The 22,908-nt window shown below is 38.9% G+C and overlaps 1 protein-coding gene across 3 annotated transcripts; it reads right to left on the bottom strand.

Annotated features, from left to right (window-relative positions):
• Positions 1-4,597: 4,597 nt before the first annotated feature.
• On the bottom strand, positions 4,598-22,438 carry sfxn1 (sideroflexin 1). Of its 3 annotated transcripts, none has more exons than XM_072667875.1 (11): positions 22,363-22,438; positions 14,391-14,559; positions 13,547-13,717; positions 12,592-12,690; positions 12,420-12,495; positions 11,991-12,076; positions 11,691-11,818; positions 10,474-10,523; positions 10,258-10,307; positions 10,086-10,133; positions 4,598-8,485 (listed from the first exon to the last, which is right to left on the bottom strand). In XM_072667875.1, the coding sequence occupies exons 2-11, from the start codon at positions 14,552-14,554 to the stop codon at positions 8,389-8,391; spliced, it is 969 nt and encodes a 322-aa protein (XP_072523976.1). In that variant the 5' UTR covers positions 14,555-14,559; positions 22,363-22,438; the 3' UTR covers positions 4,598-8,388. The 3 variants fall into 3 exon arrangements, with proteins under 3 accessions (XP_072523976.1, XP_072523968.1, XP_072523982.1); XM_072667867.1 differs by having other exon boundaries at positions 22,359-22,427; XM_072667881.1 differs by lacking the exon at positions 22,363-22,438 and having other exon boundaries at positions 13,547-13,637; positions 14,391-14,523.
• Positions 22,439-22,908: the final 470 nt, after the last annotated feature.

Below are 22,908 nucleotides of genomic sequence, written 5' to 3'. Positions count from 1 at the left end.
AGCTTAAATGCCATCCTCCAGAAACTTGGCAGCTCTGCTTGTCCTTACACTGAAGAGATCGGCACGCTGAACGCTATTAAAGGGGAAGTCTACCAACCTTTTAAACTTTCTGTACATTTTAAATACATCACGGTAGAAGTCTTTTAGAGATGTTTGGGTGTGAAATGCTGTGTGCTGTAGAGAAACTTACCATTTGTCAGTGGTGGTGAATGGAACCAGACATCTCAAGCGTTTAATGTTTAACAAACATATTGCAAGAAATGGTTATTTTTGGAAATATTGGCCTATGATAAGGTTCTTGATCTCTTATTTTTATCTATTTAAAGTTAGTAAAGCAGTAATAATGCATGGTATACTCACTGACCATGATTTTGCTAACAAACATAAGCCTCCCAGTAAGGAACTACATGGGAATTCACAGCATTTGCAGCAACCATCATCAGCTCCAGTTTATTCCACTCCAGTCTGTTGCTTGGTAACAAGACTCACAATGCATTGTGGTCCACATTCAGATGATGTAGCGAGCTATGATGTTTACTAAAAATGACTAGTGCATTGTGGGAAAATTACGCTTGAACTCCACTTTATGATTCGGACACTCATTAGTGTAAAACCTAAAGAGGGATCAAATTCGGCCACAGTCACAGTGGCTCCATGTGAAATGATTGGTGGTGGTGGTGATGGGAACCAAGGGTCGCCATGACTACAACACAGTTACAGCCATTTCATTTACCATCCAAACTGACAGTGAACCAACATGTACAAGTTTTATATGTAATGCTGATGATAGAGGGGCCTTCATAAAACAGTAACTCAACGTATTCTCACAACTATTTCACATAAGCATTTTCAGTGAGGTTTTTATTTTTTTTGGGAGGTTTGAACCCCTTAAGCAGCCTATGGAGCACTGGCGGGCCAAAAGTGTTATTACAAACTTCTATTACCAATAGAACAGCCCCACTAGTTTGTACAGAAGTCCCTGTAGTTACTAAGTAATACCCCTTAGTGTGAAATAAGCCCATCTGCGTTAAGGGATTAAGCTCTTTGGACGTCTCGTTCCGTACCAAGCTTAAATGTAAGATTTGCTGTTAATTTCTGTAAACGCATGCAGGTCACTGGTAGAAATGACTGTATTATACTGGGCGTACCATGCAGACACTGCAGGATAAGATTAGACTGAAAAACATTGGACATTAATTTACAGTTTATTATTCAACATCTACTATAAATTATTCAGTGTATTTTTAAATGCTATGTAGTTACTGTAAATGAAATATGAGGAGTTGAGGTGTGGACCCACATCACAGACCGTAGGAGTCAATGACCCTCATATGGACTGAGCACAGGTGCAAAAACCTGGTGGTAAATACTTTTATTGACACTTACTAGACTATAGCTTGCTATTAAGGTTACTATACAAGTATAATAAAGACAGACTGAAGAGATATTATAAAAATAAAAGAATTGCTGTCCTGCAAGTGCCACTGCAGACCCCTAGAGGTCTCACCTTGCTCTATAATTGATACCTAATGTATGACTTCTTGTCAGGAGTTTACACAATATCTAATTTGGGTAAACTTCAAAATACAGCACTGGATCACTATTTAATGCAACACAAACTGGAAAAGGTGTTTCTGAATGTTGTGTATATCCAAATGGCAACTTTACACTGAAAGTAAATGGAGGTCATTTGGGAGCATTTCTGGTCCCTTAACTATGTAAAGAACAACATAAAATTTAAAGTACAACAAATTTAAATAGTCAAAAAGTGAAAGTGAGATACAAGGTTTTGGCATAACAGCAGTGATGTTTTTTTTTTGCATGTCTGTAAAAGGATGGATTTTCTTATTAATTTGCCAGAATATCTGCAGCCAATTTAGAGCAATCTCAAGTATAATTTGTAGCTAAACAGATTGTTTAGTAAAATTAAAGAATAAACCAAGGAAAACAGTTAAAAATAACTCAGTGTTGAGTCAAAGTAGTAATATAGGGTAGTGGTTCTCCTCCATGTCTTCGTTCAGTCATACGATCTGGTCAGTATAACCCAGCATCTGGTCTGTTATACAGTAACCCAACATTGGTACTTATTGGTCTAAAAGAATACATAACAGATGCACTCATTAACGTCAAACTAAAATCACAGCTCCATTAATATTTAAGCCTTCTGTCAGCTTGGCACAGCTCCTCTAGCATGTTTGTGCAATCCTATATGACATTCAACAAAGTTAGAAAGTACATTTTTACAAATTCTGATAGTGCTGGTAGAATAACAACTAAAAAATAATAATAAAAACTAAACTTAAATGATTACATAAATAATAATAGTGACTAGTCACAAATGACCTAAGTGTTGGCTCCATCAATGGGCGATTGCAGGTTCGAACTTGGTGATGCCACCACTATCCAGGGCTGGGAGTCCCAGAGAGCATAATTGACCTTGCTCTCTCTGAATAGATAGGATCACTCAGCACGATGCCAGCGGACATCTACTAGCTGCAGAAACAAGGAGTGTTCTCCTCCAAATGTGTTTAGCTGTCCAAAGATGTTGCATTAGCAGCGGTTTGAAAAGAAGTGTTTGGCTAGCTTGCTAGCATTCACTTTCCCAGCACTGGTAGCATTGTGTAATGGGGGAGTATTAGCTTGCAGGTGGAAATATTATCCTAAGCGTTTAGTTTTAAACCTGATAAACATAGTAAATTTACATAAATGTACTATAAAATACATATGGTTCATTCTGTTCCCTCGAGCACAGTCACCCCCGTCCCCTCACAGGGCATGCTGGAGACCAGGAATACTACATTTCAGATACAGGTCAAATACAATCACCATGGGATTCATTAAAACCTTTTTGTCACTTTTATCTCTCAAGGCAATGCAAAAAACAAGCAAAATAAAACGAGGTGCTCTTTTTTAAACATCCTTTATTTCTTCTAGGTAACCTACACATTACAACACCCTCATTAAATGTAAAAAATAATAACACCTTTCTCAAAAATAGCTGACCCACCTCATTTACTGTAAACAACAATTACAGTGACTTATTCTGAATTTACTGGCGTCCCAATGGATACACTGTTTATCGTACTGGTGACTTTAATAAAAGCACATCCATCATCTGAATTTTTTAACGTGCTGGTTTTGTTCTGTAATATGCCTTTCTTTCCATATTGATCACAATCTGCAGCTACAGAACAAACAGAAACATTATATTTAAACAAAGAAAAGGAAAAATCTGGCTGCTAAATTCAATGTTTTTTTTTCCCCTCAGTTCAGTGTGTGTCGAAAAAGCCCTCCCACGTTTATTTCCTTTGCTTGTTTGGGGTGAAAAAAAAACAAATTAGGGCTAAAGACACAATATTATCCATGTCTGTGTGCGTTAGATGGATACTTAAACAACTTTCAACTGCATCAGGTCCAGACGCATCTGTGTCAAAAGCTTGATTACCATGAATGATAATTTACCTCACAAATGAATAGAAAAACACTTCCAATAGAAAACACAGGGCAGGTGCATCGGCATCTGTCCACTGGCTACTATTTTAAGTGTGTTATATAGAAGTCAAGCAGCTTTCTGTTAGTTCAACAAATTCAGGTAGATGTTACCTGACGAGATTAGGTTGCAAAACAGTGGAGTATTCCTTTCACACACTTAAGAGTGATCGCAAAAACCTTCCATTTCAATCAGAGGCTTAAATGCTGTGATTCTAGAAAATGGTCTGTTGGTCCTGAGTCCAAACTGACTAAACTACAGTTTACTTCTAATATGTTCACTGAGATTAAATGCAAATTAGATCATGGTCTCACATTACAGTCAATTATACAGTCTTGCAACACTACATAGCACACCTTACACAGAGTCCTCTTCACCTATCCAGAGACACATTTTTCAATGCACAAACTTGCTACACGTGTTATATATGGAATTACAGATCCTGAAACTAGGCATACAGAACCACAGAAGTAGCATTTAACACACTGAGGTGCAATACAGTGAAAGTGTCAACTGGAATGGGTACCAAAATGAAAAAAAAAAATCAAAAACAAATAAAAGAGAGAAAAAAAAAAAAACATCCACTTACAACCACAGGTACAGACTGGATTCTGAAATAAAGGCCAGTGTACAACTTTTGCAAAAGAAAGAAGGGGAAAACAGGTCACAGCAGCAGAAAATACACCTGATGTTAACAATACATACCTTATTAAACTACAATGTCAAAAGTACAGCTGTAGCTATTTTGCTTTTTACGTGAACTGAAATAAACAGCATTAAATGATCATTAACTATTAATTTCCTTAAGGGTGTCAGGCTGCATGAAATGATCTCTGGATTTCTGAGGTAATAATTTGTGCTTTAAATCAACAGGTTTTTTATTTGACTTCTGTCTAGGGCCGGGTATCATATAAAACTGATACAATACCAACTGATACCTTGTGTTTGCTACAGATTCCTTAAAAAGATTTTGTGCCAAAGTTAACTATATATATATATATATATATCTATATATCTATCTATCTCATATATATATATATATATATATATATATATATATATATATATATATATATATATATATATATATATATATTTCTAGACATTTTTACTTGGAAGGAAATTTAATGCATTTTTAAATGCAAATTTAAACATTTTATTCTATTTCACTCTATTCAGGGATGGTTTTAAATCTAAGCATGATAGAAAAAACTAAAATCGAAATAGATGAAATAGTCTACATCGATCAGAATTTGATCTATTACATTTACGATGATTTCACTTTCACTACAGAAAGGCAGAAGGTCTTAATACTTTGTGGTATTAGGGTGGTAGAGTGGTGTAATTACTGTTGTAATTTGGTTGGTACTATAAAAGAATTTGATTTTGATACCCAGCCCACTTATACTTTTACCAAAGACTAAATTAGTACTTGCCTTAATTGTTGCTATAGACTTTGTAATACAGAATATGAAAAAGTAGCAACTGATGCACTGAACCCCCAAAAACAGCATCTGAATGTCAGTTGAAACAAATGGTCACGGTCACAACAAACCCTCCTATCCCTGAAATAATACCTTCATATTCTGAATAGGTGATGGAAAAAAAGAGTTTACTCTGAGTAACTTTTGCACCATTCATTGTAGAATGTTGCCAAGATGCAAAGGAGAGCTGGTGATAAATATGGAAAACAAAATAAACCACCCCTTCTTGAATTGGCTACGAAGGTTTGCTATAACAGACAAAAAACAGCACTCAAAAGTCCTTCGTCTGAGTGAGCAGTGAGCTATCAGTGATCATCACTTGCTCTGCTCTTTGAACGGACTTTGTCACATCTAATGGGAACAAATGGGGATAAGACCTTACACAAGACGCCCCCGTCCCCCCCTCCCCCCCAACAAAACAGTTTGTTCATGCATGTTTGGCAAGCAGAATGAGAATACTTACAAAAATCCTATTTTAAGACCATTTTTATCCAAATACTGTCCATAACTAAAATCACACGGCAGTCTCTCTTTATTAGTCCAGTTTCTTCAGAAAGGAGCAGCTCAGGCTCAGCCTCGGCAGGCTGGTTTGTAATGGAGAGGTCAAAACTCATTTGGCAACGTTTCAGATCAATTGCACTGCTCTTACATAGAGGTCCCGTAGACGGTATGATTCGTCATTAAAGGTACACTAAGCAGTTTCCTCACTGTGCTTGTAAGTCATTTATTGCTGGTTAAGATGAACAATGACTTGGATGGTTTAAGGACAGAAAGTGACTTCCACTGTATTGGTAATCCTGGCAGTGGGAAAGGCCTTTTCTCAGTCTTACTGGCAGACTTGAGCCTACATTAAAAGCACCAACAGCTAATCTGTAAATGTCAAAGTGACATAAAAGCCTGTGTGATAGCAATTCATTGTTTTCTTAGTTGTGGTTAAAATTTGAATGGTACTTTTAAAAATGTAGTATAATCATTAGTACTGTTACACTCTTTAAAAATAAGGGGCTTTAAATGATTCTTTGAGTGAAACCATAGAGGTGATACCACTTTCTGTAATAAAGACGTGTGAGTGTGAAGACCCTTTTAAAAGTCTAAAGAACCATCACTTGAGGTAAAAGTTTTTTTTACACACATCTTCATTACGTCTCACTGTGTACCTACACACTGCCAGGATCGATGGAAAACAGCACTTAGTGTACCTTTAATTTGAACTTGAAGTATTTGGCAGTTTTGTGTCAGAAGCAGCCTTAGTGTACACAAACACTGATCACTTAATACAGTAATGCAATAAAACACTAACAGAAAGCACAGGATCATTCCCCCCATCTTTGTTCCTCAGTGAATATGATTCTGTATGGCACATGGAACGGTTTGGCAGCAAACACAAGAACAGTGCAGTCAGCAAGTAACTGGACAGTGACACAGTGGCTATGGATTTGGCGCTGTATTCCAGCTCACTGCATTAGAAATGAAACCATATCCGGGCTTATTGTCCTGCTACGAGATGAAGCATCAGCTACAGAGGTTTCAGGCATTTTGGTTGGCGTTTCCAACCGCCATCAGTTGACATCCTCAACAGAGACGAGTAATCAGTTCCACTGGCTGTCACACCTGCTCTTGCATTTTTCCAGTTCCTGATTTTCACTAGCGACCTACAACATCCACATGATGTAAAATCACTGTCCAAAAGACTGGAATCAGGTCTTCAAAAAATATGGTAGCAAACAACTGATCCTAGTCTGTGCACAGGTTTCAACTAATCAGCAGGAAGCTACAGCTCTGTGTTTTTAGCTGTAAAGCGGTGATCAGACCTGTAATTCTGTTTGCAAGATGACCCCAGAGGTTGCAGAGCAGCAATAATGAAGTTATGATAAAGATTATTTGCAGAATGCCACATATTTCAAAAGTGGTGATCAATCTAGAGTCAAATCTTGGTTTCAAACGGATAGAAAATGATTCATCAGAGAATTACAGCATCATTTTATAACATTAAAAAAATGTTAAGACACACTGATTATTAAAACTCTCCTTAAAATACAATTTAAAGCCTATTCGCACAGAGTCCGATTTTTACAGCCGAAAAGAACACACAAAGTTTTGAATAATGAACACACGTTCAGTAATGATTGTCAGATAACTGGTCAGAAACTAACAGACTGCGACACTGCGTTAATTTTTCAACCAGCGCCGGCTCTATTTTCTATGTTGTACAGATGCGTTAAAATCAGGCTGACCAATTAGAGCTCCATTGGCATGGTTGCAGACCAAGCAAATAAGCATCCAGACGGCGGCAGAGCAGCTCATCTTCTTCGGGCCAGAACAAAAAAGCTTATATGACGATCAGCAACACGCCTACTGTAAAAATGCAGAGGTTGGAGGAAAGAGCAGAGCTGAAAGGCTGGGGAACGATGGTGAGAATTTTACAGCGACATTATGCAGCCATTTTCAGCCAAGTTTTTCTAGGTGCATCCTAGTATGTTCATGTCCCCAAAAAACTCTACAGCAAACTATAGCGTCCCTCGCTAACTCATGTAGAGGACGGACATTACAGAGAGTAAAAGTGGACAGAGAGCAGAGAAAAAACAAAGAGTGGCAATTTGCGAGAGCTGTGGAGTTTCTAGCCCTGTTTACAGAGCACAGAAGGCAAAAACGCACCAGACTAGGCGTAAAGGTTCCACTACACCAACGACCCCAATCCGGGAAAAAAACGTACATGGTGTGAAGGGGGTCATTCCGAATATTTAAATGTGGCTTATGTAAGTTATTACTGCATATAAAACAACCCTGCTGGAAAAGAAAACCCAGCCCAAGCATGGTCCGCACTTCGCAAAACATACCATATATTGGTTAAGAGCCAAGCTCGTCAACCAGCTTAACCACTGGAGCTTTCCAGGCTGTTTTTTAATCAGCAAGGGTGTTTGTTTTTAACTTCATCATTCACTACTGCAATCATCCAGTTTGCTACAGCAATGCTAAGCATGGTGTTATTGCTTCTTCTCAATAGAGAAGCATCTGACTGATTTATGCTTCATGTTAGTCAAATTGTTATTATTCATAAAAAACAAACAAACAAACAAACAAACAAAAAAAAAACGCAACACATTTCATGTCACTGTTCAACTACTTCCAGACTGCACTGTACTTAACAAATTACAAAAATACTAGATGTGGATACAAAAATCAAACTGAAAGAGCACCCTTTGTGACAAGTCTTGTCCTAACACTAACATCAACGAAATCTTTTTTCATTAAAAAAAAAAGAGAAAAAGTCACTAGGAATAACGTCTTACAAAACGACTGAGTTGGGATTTCCTTGAGATGAGACAGAGGAACTTAACTTTGGCACACTGAAGGTGGCTTTAACATGACGGTGAGTGGGATGGCCATGGCAGTGTAGGTACGAGGCTTTCTCTCTCATAGTCCTTTATTAAAGTAGACTCTCTCCACTCCAGGATGACTCGCACGGATCTTCTCCTGAAGCTCAGGCTCCAGACGGCTCAGGGCCATGGAGCTGTGGGGGGCGATCGCACAGGGAGATGCATTAAACACAGCAAACTCGCACCATACAGCCATGGGTCTAACGGACCATGTTACATGTTAGACATGTTAGACATGTTAGAGTGGACTTTCAAATGAGGTCAATGCAGATGAAACACCTTCACTTAAAGTGATCGCTGACGAATTGGTACTTCCACACTTCCTGGCATGCAGGATTTTATGTGAGAATGGATATTTTCAGCTTCTGGGTTCCCCCTACATCTGGGGAGTGTAATTCACTGCAACATCCATGCTTTACCTACAAAGAATCCTTCATGGACAACTGTACATGAATCTTTGTTGACAAGCTGAGAGATAGAGAACAGACATCTGAAGTGAAAGAAGCATGTGGACTGAGGCTGAGGAGGCATATTACAGGATTATACACCAAAGTAGCTGGGATAAAGTACTGTAGTTTTACATTATAATATTTTTTATAAAATTTCCTGACTCAAAATGAAGTCTCACTTGTTTCCCCTCGGTTTCACTGTTGCCTGCTGTGCGTTTACAGATTCTATGCAAACTCCACAGATAACGTCCGAATGAATACTGACTCACTATGCGTTCCTTGCAAAGGGTTAGCTCATAATACTCCTGTGACGTAACTCAAAGTTAACCTCATTGTTTATGAAAGGTCTCAGTTTCAGCCCATTCACACTAAAACCCCTGAGTTTTCAAGCTAAGACATGGCCAGCAGCATTTCCAAAAGTCTCAGTTTTAGGGGCTCAATACTCCAGACGAGTGAGAACAGCAGGCATGAACGCAGCACAAGTGATGGGTTTTAATACTAAAACATATTCATGTTCACGTGGCCCGAGAATCAAGTACACGGTCTTCTCTTGTTGGCTTCGTTATTCACACAAACTACTTTTGGCCTGAGGGACATTTGGGTTAATGGGAAAATTGAACAATTTTATAAGCCATGAATCCAACAACTTTGAACAAACTTCACTGGCCAAATTTAACGGTGTTAAATGTATTATATCATAACATTTTAATAATAATGTTTATTATTTTGTTAACAATCCTGTCATTAATGCATTACAAAAAAATATTTGCCAACAGTTATGCACATTTTGTGGGGTCCCACATGGTTCTATTTTAGGGTCTTTAAAACTGATGTTAAATATGAGAGAACTGCAGTTATGAGGATAAATACTTGTGAAGGTCTCCATACAGGGTTTAAGGACTTACGGCAGTATGCCTTTGGCTTGCTTGCTTGCTTACTTAGGATGAAATGTTTTGTGTTCTGTTACTCTTCAGTCTTATTACTGGATTTCTATAAAGCTGCTTTGCAACAACATCTACTATAAAAGTGTGATACAAATAAATTGATCAAATGATTTGATTTCATTTGATAAATGCTCTTTTCTTTCTGCCCAATGTGTGTCTGTTTATGTGATAGTATGTGTACTGGTACTGTAATGTTGCAATTTCCTTCAAGATAAATAAAATACTTCTATTGTTTTCTACTCTGTTTTAAACTAAAGCGCCTCTCTGAAGCCCACTGAACAGTGCAGATAAGACAGTTTAGCAGGGTTTATGTATGAAACAGTTCTTTGAAGCTCTCTTACCTCTTCTGTGGGAACAGTGCGCAGCACAGTGGCGTGGCAAACACCAAGCTAAGCAGCAAAAAAAAAAAAAAAAAATTCTCAAAGACGGTCACTAGCAGTTCTCATACACAGGCTATTAGAAACACTGTAAATAGCTGTTTATTACACCACCCGTCTATCTTTGGCAACTCACCAAAATCCCACCAGGCCGACCTGAATGGGTGCACTCATCCATGGGAACCTCTGAAAAGAGGAGAAAGAGAAATCAGCCCAGCAACCACAGCAGCACTTCTGTGAGGCTATTGTAAGCTTTAACGTACGCACTGTACTGCGCAAGCTCGGCTCGAACTGCTACTGAACTGCTGCATAAAACACGCTCATGAGAAACGAGACTTGGATAAGCACTTACCTTAAGGAATGCTTTCTTTTCCAAAGAGTTCATTAAAAATGGTGGAATAGCTAAAAAAAGAAAAGAAAAGAATATTATATATTATACCTTTTATTTTTCCACATTTCCCCTAGTGTAAAGCACACACGTGTGTGTTGCTCTCACAAACCTTATTCCTCCTACAGAGTAACTGGTAATTAGCTGAACAGTGTTACAGCAGCGAAACCGCCATTCTCTACAATAGATAGTACATCCTCTACTATAAATCCATTCATATATTAAACTCCATCAATCTCTCACTATACATCTAGATCTTTATTAGAGATGGCTGATTCTGATTTCAGATTTTCTTATCATATGACTGGCCGATTTCAATTTTGGCAAATTATAAATGACAGCATACAGAAACATTTTTGCTCTTTTCATTAATACTATTAAAAATATCTTTATATATATATATATATATATATATATATATATATATATATACACACACACACACACACACACACACACAAAAGAGTGTGTAGCTATTGTAGATTAAATACAGACATTTGAATTGATGAATAATAAATATAGTTGAACTGCTTTCGGTCATACTATAATGAATTGCAGAGGCTACTGCCTGTTCCTAAATACACCCATAATTATGTCAAACACACTTTCCAGAGTTTCCTCTGCATCAAGAATAAAAAAGTTTAACTGCAGCAGGAAGAAACAAAAAACAAACAAACAAAAAAAAACCTCACCCTGCTAAATTTAACAAGGCCAACCAATAAAACGTGTTGAACAATAGCTCTGTGCATCTCTAATCTTTATACAACAATATTTTATATTGCATCCATCTTTTCATCCATTTATACCAATCTACAGATTTATCTCTCTTATGTGTCCTTCTCTCTATCTGTATACAGATTTCTCCATCTATACGCATTCATCTATTGATTCCTATCTATGTTTTTTTCTATCATCAATCTATCTATCTGGATTTTACTCCCAATCTTTCTATGGATGTCTACCTATTTCATCTGTCTTCCATCCATCTATCTATCTATCGACTTCCCTGTTCATCTACCCATGGATTTGTCCATCTATATATATCTATCTATCCATCCATGAGTCCATGGATTTTTCTCTCTCTACCTGCCTATCTGTCTGTTTGTCCATCAATCCATTCACCCATGGAAGACCAGAGACAAAGATTAAATAACATTTCTTTAATGGAACAAAACACTGACCCATTCCAGGAGAGGCCATGAGGATTCTGGAGATGACCACTTGGGAGATAGCTTGTTGTGCTGCGTTCGTCGACTCCCCTAACCGATTATCATTCTCATCTGTTACTGGAATACCATGCTTCAGCTCCCTGTCAGTGAGGTACAACACTTATTCTTAAATTTCACTTTTCCTTCAACATCAACAAAAACAGACTTGATATACATATAGCAAACTGCTAAAGTAACCATGCATCCACAAAAGGTTGCATGGCTAGGTCACTTTTGGGGGGGGGGGGGGGGCTGAAAGTTACTACCCTTTACCTTTGCCTCATCAGTGGAATATTGATACAGTTAGCAGCAGCTACAGCAGCAAATGGCACAAAGCGTCCCAAAAGTGGAGAGACATGCTAGAGAAAAAAAACAAAACAAAAAAAACAAACAAACACAGCATTCATTTAAAATCATGGGGGGAAAAAAACACATACCGTTGTAACTGTTACACTGCCTTCTGATATGAGCAGTTTTAATTAGCACGATTGTTTTTACTGTGAATATTAAAACTGCTGTCTTAAAGTAAGAAAAAGACAGATGAACAGAAATAGATCAACTGTGGCCTTCAAGTGCTTATGCAATCAGGTAGTCTTTGACTTACTACCACATGAACAGGTGACTGGGTAAATATCCATGTGAAGTTTATGGGTTAAAATGTTGGATTTTACTCGGTAAGAGCGAGTATCTGGAAAGTGTTACCTTTGCTAGTGCGTTGAGTCCTAAAGCTGTGGCCACTGCTCCTGTTGTGGCAGATACGTATGCTGTGCAGAGCTGACTGAACATTAAGACATTACAGATTATTAATAATGAACTGTGGGATCTGAAAAACAGAATTCTGCAGTTGAAAGCACTTATTGAAATGTCCTCTTACTTTACTGTAATGGGAGCGTCGCCACTGCGGTTGGTGTAATTGACTATTGCATTAAAGGACTGATTGATCCACTGCCAGAATAGCACTGCTGGGGTTGTCCTGGAGTTGATGAACAACAAAAAAAGAAAAACTTAGTAAAGCATTACAGCTGTAAACTGCCACACCGTCAGATACTGGGGTACTTTCACACTACAGACAATTTACCACTAGCAAATACACAATCCCTGGCAGAATGCTGGTCATAAATATAATATTCTATTTACAGACATGAAATATATACAGAACCAATGTACAACCATATATATATATATATATATATATATATATATATATATATATATATATATATATATATATAATTTTATGTGGGACATTTTTATCACCACCTATCCCTTGTTTGTTTCAGAATCACATATTACAAAACAGTATTTAAATTAAACATTTTGCAAATTTGAGTGACATTTGCATTTCCCCAAAAGCAAAGTTAAATAACTTGTTTCTCTTCACCTTTCTGCTTGCTTTCTCTCTCTCTCTCTCTCTGTAATATGTGTATGCTTTATCATTATCATGATATATGTAATATATCAAGTATATTACAATTTTTGAGTATATTGTGGGCATCATCAGTACAGCTCATAAACTAGCCAAATTAGTTTAAGTGAATCTACATTGTTACATAAAGTGAAATGCATATTCATAAGTATTATACCTTTAATGCTGTTTTTGTTGTTTTTGTCTACTGCTTCAACATCAATAAATATTATTATATGTATTGTTTACCAGGAATAATACGTTTATATTACTCCTATACATCCATTTATCCACCTGTCTACTCGTTACACTGCAGCCCTAAACAACTGTCCTACACACTTGGTTTTAGTGACTGCAGGGTATTTACTGAAAAGCCTTGCTCGCTTGCTGCAGCGATTCCTGACCAGGACTTTCTGCTCCTCACCTGTAGAAAGTCATCATGCAGCCAGTGATGGTCATGTTCATGGGGACCTGAGCGGACATGCGGCCGATGACCAGCATCTTCTCACCCGTATCTGGGTGAAAAGCAGAGTCAAAAATATACTTCGCCCTCCAGAGCTCATCTTCTGTCAGACCTGGGGACACCACACCCTTTCTAGAGAAAAAAGCAAACCATAGTTTTAATGGATTTTAATAAATTGGATTGTAGTAAGTCCACTATCCAGCACTGTCAATCAGAGGAAACAATACTATGGAGGGCAGAGAGGCCCTAGGACCAGAGTTGGAAATAACAGGCTCTATTGGTGTACTGTATGTTAGCATGGTTTTAGCAATTATAGAACACATAGGCTGCATTCACACTGTTGGATAATTAGAAGAGATAATCTGAATATCTATATATATGGCTTTTCAGATTATCTCTTATGTGGCCAATATCTAATATTTGATCTTATTTTATCCAATATTTCTATTTTATCTTTACGTCACACCCCTGAACTTACCCTGATGCACAAGAGGGAATTCAGTTCAGTGCAAAAATGTCAATATATCGGTTACTGGATCAGGAGACTAGATGTCGTTCTCTAATAGAATTAAATCTAATCCATTTATGAACAAAACACTAATTTATAACTGTGTAGAAATTCCATGGTAATACATTTGTATATAATTATTCAAATATTTCTGAAAAAAAGATGCTGAAATAATCTGAACTGTGAAACTGAATTGTGGTGAACTTTGAATTGTGTGAGATGTTGCACTGCCTCGTTTGGAAATGAGGTCAGAGATTCTCATCCTTAAGATTCATTCAGACAGTGTATTGCTGTTACCTGTAATCCTGAATGATCCTATGTGCTTTCTCCAGCTGTTCATTGGACAGGAGGATGTTGCGGGGGTCTGTGACGGTGAAGAAATGCTTCGCTCGGCCTATGAAGGTTCCCTGATCCCAGCGAGGCTCTTTGATGTTTATGGAGGTGGAGAGCTCGGCCGCCATGGTCTCTACAGATGGACAAAACCAGGAGGGAAGTTCAGTTGTGGTTGAAGCTCAGTGGGGGGATCAGCAGGTTAAACACGCTCCAAAGCCGTATGAAATCAAAAGCCGCGGCGTCACAATGCTAAACAGCTCATGTGGGAAAGCCTGGAACAGCTTACAGTCTCTGACAGGGCTGTATCTCATGACGGTTATATTTTTGGCCTTTTGATGAGCATGCTGACCATCCGTCCCCTAAACCAACACTGGACAATGAAGACATAGCCATGTTTTTTTTTCCTTCTTCTTCCTACAGAACAATGCTTCACATGGATTAAGCTGCTGCTGAATCAGCACCAAGTTGCTATGGAAACAGCTGACCAGCCAACCACAGTGGATTCGGGTTCACCGCCTCTGAAACGCTCTGGAGGAGAAGCAGACGGCTTGATTTTCAACAAGGCTGTGTTCTCTCACGTGAGCGGCTGCTCAGAACTAATCAGTGAAACACTGAAACACGGGCAGCAGGCCAAGAACGACATGCTACTGCAACAGGACTGTAAACCAGGAGGTGCAAAAAGGAAAGAAGGGCAACCTGAGAACATTCGAGAAGTGATGCCAATTCTCTGAGCAGGAGGTCCTTGATATTGAGGGTCCATTCCAAACATGGAACTGCAGGAGATGCACAACAGAAACTGCAGGAAACATATCATGACTGTCACACAAAAAACCCTGTATCTCCAAAACTGCAGCTTTACAGGAGTACACTTTTAACAACAATGGTGCTATGAATGGTTCTTTAAGCGTTTTTATAGGAGAACCACTTTTGTGAAATAAATATCATTGTGAAGAACCTTTGAAAGGTATAGAGAAGTCAAAGGTTCTTCACTCAAATGGTTCTTTATGGAACAAAAAGTGGTTCTTCTATGGCATCGCTCAAACATCCCGCTGTGGCACCTTGCTTTTTTAAAGTTAAGAAAAAAAGCTGCTTAACTTCCAGTGGAAGGAACATTGGAGAGTTTCAATTCGTGATGAAATTAAGACACAATGTACAGAACAACCAGATTCCCATTCTGTCACAAATGGAGATCTAAGGTTTCTGTGCAACAGGAATGATATGAACTTATTTGGCTTAAGAAACTGAGCAGCCTTGTTCTTTAGAGAGGAGCATCATAATGAGATATGATGAGATTATGCTAAAACAGAAACTTCAGCTCCAACGAGGCACACAGATCAAACTGTACAGTATCAATTACTCCTAATTACTGCTAAAATGACTGTTAATTTTAACATTTAACAATATTATTATTAGTTTTCAAATTTAAAAAGTTTATTTTATTATACAGTTCCTTATACATCAATTTAGCTTTTTGTTTTCTTTTTAGGTATATTTGTTGTTTGTTATTTCATCTTTTTTAATTGCTCAGTTGTATTACATTATTTTCCTATCCATTTGTAATGCTTTAATATTCCAGAATTTTGTGTCTTAGGCTGTTGTATATTTAAGGTCAGCCTTGTAAAACATTTTATGTATGAAATTAGGGTTATAATAATAATAATAATAATAATAATAATAATATCATAGTAATAATATAATGTGGCAACCCAAGATATAATCAAATAATTGTTTAAAAAAAAATAATAAATAAAAAGCTTGGTCATCTCAGTGTGACATATGACCGGCTCCTTTTAAAGACACAGAGCAGAGAGCGAGCGAGAGTGCAGGAGCACAAACAAGAGGGCTGAAAAGGTCCAAAGTCTGGCTGCACTTTTCAGACAGAGGTCACAACATCAGAAGATTTTCTAAACTAGTTAATGCTGTAAAGTAGGGCTGCATGACCTTACAAAAAAAGACTAGCACTGCAATATTTTGTTGATCTAATATATAATATAATCTCTATTTTTGTTCTTTCGTTTTTGTCTTTTAAACCCTGTAGCTGTTCTGTACAATGTGTACATAAATCTAAATGAACAGACCAATAAAAATACTTTAAATGACTTGAAATTAAGTCTTATTTTACATTAACTTCCATAAAAATCACAATTTTAGAGATGTTTTTCATTGGACACTGATGATAATAGAACAAAGAATTCAAACAAAAAAGAAATACAGGAATTTTCACCTGATTTCACCAGAGGTCAGTGATCCAACACAATATTAATAATGCCCTACATGTAATCAATATTGGAGAGAAATGAACGATGATATAATCTGCCTCTGCCTCTAAAAATGTCATAGAAAACAAGAAGCATTTAATTAAAATTGCCTTACATGACATGCTCACGAAAGCTCACAGCAGCCATGTAGCACAGCACAGTCTCAGCGCGTTGTGGGATAAGCTGAAGAGATTGTAGCTGGTCGGCTAGTTTTAGCATTTACATTTTTTTCCATTTACATTTATGGCATTTAGCTGACGCTCTTATCCAGAGCGACTTACAAGGTTACTTGTATTACAGAGGTGGGTCAGTGTAGTGTTAGGAGTCTTGCCCAAGGACTCTTATTGGTGTAGCGCTGCATAGTCACCCAGACTGGGAATCGAACCCCAGTCTCCCACATGGTGTGGGAGCTCAGTGGCAACTAGTGATGTTATCTGTTGCCAGGCTGGCACTACCCGCTCGCTTCCCTGGCTTTCGCTTCCTCATTTGCCGAAAGAAGGGTTCCTTTCCGCGGATACTGGCACAGAAAAAGCCTGGTTCACAAGACTGGAGTATACAGCAGCCGGTTTTCCAAATATTCAAGAATAAATGTAAAAAACTAAATATTTTAACAGTAGATTTTTCCAAAGGCTTTTGCTAGTGGCTGGCTTCCTGTAAATTTTGGGGACATACATATAATAGGCCCACACTGTTATGTAACGGTCATGGGATTCTGAAATTGGCCTGTTTCACAGCCTTAGTTTAGTTGGATTTTCTTTTGAATGAAGCGTCCGCAGTGTCTGAGGGTCACAGCTGGTCAATTCAATTGTACTGACCTCTAATTATTGAACTTTGCCAAGGAACACACAGTTGTCTATTCCAGGGCACCTTTAAGGCAACTAGGCTTGTTACAATATGAGCTGAATGATGGAAAGGCTTTACAGATACTGAGGTTTCTTCTTATTTCACTGCTGCAGACATGTAGGTCACATGATGTCAGGAACGACTGCATGCACAACAAAATGCCTCATTCATGCCTTTGAAATTAGGAACTAATTCAATTTCATTTTCTGCTGCTTGGAGTTTAGCTACAGACCATTTTACTTCTTGGTAGAAATATGCTTACAGGCAGGATTAACCCAATACAGCCTGAAAGCCAGGGCCACCAAACCTGTTCCTGGAGAGCTACCTTCCAGCCGACTCTGAACCCAAGCCAAATCAGCCCCACCCGATCCAACGCATTACTGCCTTCAGACGTCTGGGATTGGCTAAATGAGGTGTGCTGGATTTGGGTTGGAGGAGAGGTGCAGGAAGGTAGATCTCCTGGAGAATGGTTGGAGACCTCTGCTGTAAGCTACTGAGCATCTGTGATTTGCTATGTGCACCCTTTGTTAGCTGAAATTTAGTACCTAGCCTTTTGGTATAAACAACAACAACAACAAACTGTCCAAGAATGTCTTACAGACTGTACTTTACATTATTAGCACAGTGTCAAACGCTAAATTGTACAATTTGTCACAAATTACCCAAACTGAAGATGGTATTGAGGGCTGAAGTCTGAAATCTTTGGTTTCTGACATTCTCATATCGCCCAAGGCTCGGTCTGGAATTCCTAGATAGTGTAGTGTGTAGCATTAGCATATGGGTGTTTCACAATTTGGAGATCTTGCATTTCTAAATAGACTATTTTCCAGATAGGCAGTGATTAGAAATGTCTCGTTTTACCATGCTGCAAGAAATGAACACCACAATGTACATTAAACACAGACATAACATTAAAACCACTGACAGGTGAAATGAACAACACTGAATATCTGGTTACAATGGCTTCTGTCAATGTGTGGGATCTACCTTTTAGGCAGCAAGTGAACAGCCAGTTCTTGAAGGTGAGGTGTTGGAAGCAGGAAAAATGGAGGAGCGTAAGAATCTGATGGCTGGGTCAGAGCATCTCCAAAACATCAAGCAGGTCTTCTGGAGTGTTCCTGGTATGCAGTGGTCAGTACCTACTAAAAGTGCCCTATGGAAGTACAACCAGTGAACCCAACAACCTGGTCATGGTACCCAGGTCTCACTGATTTGATTTATGCACGCCCCACCTCACAGCTTACAGGACCTAAAGGATCGTCTTGGTGCCAGATACGACAGGTACTGTGGAGGTCATGTCCTGATAGGTCAGAGCTGCTTGGGGATCTATACAATAGCAGGCATTTTAATGTTATGGCAGATACGAGTACTGCTGCAACTGCTGTGATCTTCTGTCTGGAGAGACTTTACACTAGATGATGGAGCATGGCTGAAAGGATCTGACTGCATTCACCCATGAGAGCGAGGTCAGTCATGAGGGATGGTGACCTTAGGCTCAGATGCTGCTGCTCCAGAGCGTCATGTTGTACTGGCAATGGCTTATACAAGCTGTGTGCACACAACTGAACACCTGTGTCTGCAATGGGTGTACCGTTAAAGTACCTAAATGATGAAATAAACAGTTCTCCAGATCTAGGTTTAGGCTACGTCTGGACTAAAACACTAATGCATCACTGTCAATTGCACCACTGCAATTTAGGCCAAGACAGGGCCTAATCAGTGTCCTGTCCAGGAATCCAACCTAAGGTTCAGACAATCAGGCAATTTTAAAATGTTGTATGGTTTGGTATCACAATCAATATTCTGGCATTGGAACAAGGCCATTTCACTGTATTGCCAGCATTAGGACCATTATTTGGATATCTATACAAAACAACTAATGCACAGGATTTCTGCTGGGAATTCATTGCTCAATATGGATTAGGGCAACGTATCCCTGTACTTTGCCCATGCATTGCTCGAATTTGACAGGCGGTAGACACAAACTTCCAAGTCTTTGAGAATTGAGGTGCATTCCCTGCTGGTTTACAGCTATTAGGAGTTCAAATCCTATGGCCAGCCTGGAAAACACGTATATCACAGAGTTGTCGGCAATCAATCAGCGTTATTATATAGAAAACAAATGAAAGAAATAGAGTTAGGGGTTCATGGGTGTCCGTTCAGTATGCTGCAGTCAAAGTGGCCAAACTCTTTTACCCAGTATGTTGTACTGAACAAATACACTTATTGATTCATTTAATCAATGACGAATTAAGCTTTATCATCATAGCATTAATGCAGCATTTAGACCCACTCTGAATTTGGATTATTATGACAAACAGGCAAGTGAAGCTGTTTTGGTACCTACTGTTTTAACAAATCAGGGGAAAATCCTGCTGACTGCATTAATCCTTCAGTCACAGGCCAACGTTAAACAGGGATTTCCATGGCTTTTCATCATGTGCCATGTTCAGCTCTTTCAATACAGCATCAACGTTCAGCTCTCTGGCTTTTAACATTAGAACTGGTGACTTCAGCCTTGTTAACTGACCTGTGATGAAGTGTTTGCCACAGTTTACCATTTTTATCCTCTTTGAGCATGGCCTGAAGCCACAGGTCTCTCCTTTTGCTGTCCTTCGCTCTTCGGGGAAGTAAAGAAAATTGTAAACTAGCAATGTGATTGGGTTCGCTTTCACCCAAAATGGGATGTGGCATTCGGACGACAGGGAAGTGACACGTGGTTGCACTCACCCATGCATCATGTTTTGCCTAGGCTTTGGGCCCTCAATGTGTGGCAAACACACTTTTAAAAGGGCCCATATTAGGCAAAGCAGTCCATAATACTCCATAAATGGAAACTATGCTGCAAAAACAGTGTTTTTGTGAGGTCACGAATACAGATTTATGTGTTGCTGTAGACTAAGTTTTGATTCCCCAATCAGGCAATCACTCCAAGCCACACCAATAAGACTCTAAACACTACTCTCCTACCTGTGTAACAAGACTTAAATGTACGTAATTCTGAATAAGAGTGTCAGCCTAATGTAAAATATGCAAAAACTGGTATTAGTTTTGCTCCTGGCCTCCTTTTACAGGTGGGGAGTGTAATCCACCTTTACACCACTGCCATAAATACAAATCGTGCTTTCAACAAATGCATGTGTACAGCTGTCCAAGAGGGGGCGCTCTTGGACAGCTGTACACATGCATTTGTTGACAAGTAGAAGCCATACGCAGTTCTCACCAAAGTTACCAAGTGCAGTAGCCGGCATTCCCCCTATTACAGTCAGTGGAGTACCAACAGACGTCTGAAATGCTACATGAGAAGCAGTTAGTTTAGCACTTAGTTAAGTCTTAAGGATAAATAAAGGTTGGAAAATGCTAATTTTGGTGTCCAGTGGTTACTGATCAAAAGGCTGTAGGTTTGATATCTGGGTGCACTGTCAGGCTCTTGAGCAAGGCCCTGGTTTATTAAATTAAAGTAATGTTTTTAAAATCCAGGGAATGATTTCTTGAATAAAGAGCGTGATTTATTCAATCGAAACAAAACATTTATTAAATCGAGGGAATTATTTATTAAATTAAGGGAATTATTTATTAAATTAAGGGAATGATCAAAAGGCTGTAGGTTTGATATCTGGGTGCACTGTCAGGCTCTTGAGCAAGGCCCTAAACCCTTTCAGCTCAAGGTTTGCTATAGCATGGCTGACTCTGTACTCTGACCCTGGCCTTCAAAGCTGTGATATGTAAAGAGGAGAGCTTCACTGTGCTGTGCATTGCATAAATGTAAATCGCACCATCTGTAAATGGCAGTACAGGTATAATCATATGACTGTTTTTGGTACATGAAAATAAATACATAAAATAAGGTCCAGAACAGTGGTCCTCTGGGGGGAGGGGGAGACATATATAGGATATGGGCCCTTTAAACCACTTGTCACCACATGCAAAACAGATTCTTTGAGCTAGTCTTGTGTAACACCAGAGATTACTCCTGAAACCAACTGCACCAAAGATGGCTGCAGGAGCAGGGCTTCAGCAAAACACTGAACACTCTCCTTTTTAATGCATTCAGCCAAAACTTAATCCATGCATTTTAATACGTTTGTAAAACGTTTATAAGATATATATGAAATTATAGTACAAATACAGATTCTGTTGATTTTTTTTTTAGCACTGCAGCCTGTAGCTGCACAAATCAGTGGCACTGGTGTTGTTTTTGTCTGAGGCCAGAATGAACTTTGATCAGAAAGATGTTCACACTCCCTTATACAGCACACACACACACCGCGCGTGCACACAATGCCACATTTCAGTAAGGTATCGATTAACTGGAGCTAATCATGTCTGGAGCTAATCATGCTCGTGCACAGCTCTGTCACCCAGCAGATCAAGAGCAGCAGCAGCAGCAGCAGCAGCAGCTGTGCATCAGCATGAACCGTCGTGTGCAATTCGTGTTTGCCAGTTGCATCATTCCTTCTGCACCGAGCAAATGGAGGTTGGCCCCAAACCAGTCAGTACTGGTTACAGAGCCACAGTAACAGTAACAGTAGCTGATGCATCTGAATGGACGGACAACTGACAACAGATTCACTGGAGCCCCACGTGTAAACCAAGCACGGTTAATACAGTAGACTGCAGCCACCTGAAGAAAGCACCAGCAGATCTCCATTTATTTAACTAGCTGCGGCTCCAGCTGTGCAGCCGCTGTGGTGCCTGATCTCACAGAGCCCTCAGACACAGGACGGCAGCCTGTCCCCGCTGATAGTCGCCAAAAACGCTGCAGATTTCGCCACAGTATGACTGAGAAGTTGAGCATCGAGTCAAAGCAAAATCAGAAACGGGCACTTACTTACAGTAGCTAGCAGTCCAGTCCAGTCCACCCAGTCCCAATCACAGCAATGCCGCTGACTCCAGCTGCTCTCCAGCTCATTGAATATTCAAGCGAGGAAGGGGAGGCACCACTTTTCAAACTAAGAGCACCTTAAAGGGCCCGGCAGCGTCCCCGCCTGCTCCGTCTGCTCTTACCCGGTTCAGCGGTGCACGTGTGGGGGTCTGTTTCATCAAGGTAGAAAATTATATATTACAGACATAAATCATCCACTTAGTTTTCTCAGTTTAAAGAAACACTTTAGTTTAGAATAAATGATTCATTAAATTGAGGGAATGACTTATTAAATTAAGGGAATTATTAATTAAATCAAGGGAATGATTAATTAAATTGAGGGAATGACTTATTAAATTAAGGGAACAATATATAAAATTATGGGAATGATTTATTAAATTGAGGGAATGATTTATTAAATTGAGGGAATGACTTATTAAATTAAGGGAACAATATATAAAATTATGGGAATGATTTATTAAATTGAGGGAATGATTTATTAAATTGAGGGAATGAT

Source organism: Salminus brasiliensis, chromosome 2 (assembly GCF_030463535.1).
Source record: "Salminus brasiliensis chromosome 2, fSalBra1.hap2, whole genome shotgun sequence".
NCBI classification, from domain to species: Eukaryota; Metazoa; Chordata; class Actinopteri; order Characiformes; family Bryconidae; genus Salminus; species Salminus brasiliensis.
Note: the sequence above shows the minus strand (reverse complement) of the source record. Positions and strands in the feature narration are given on the sequence as shown.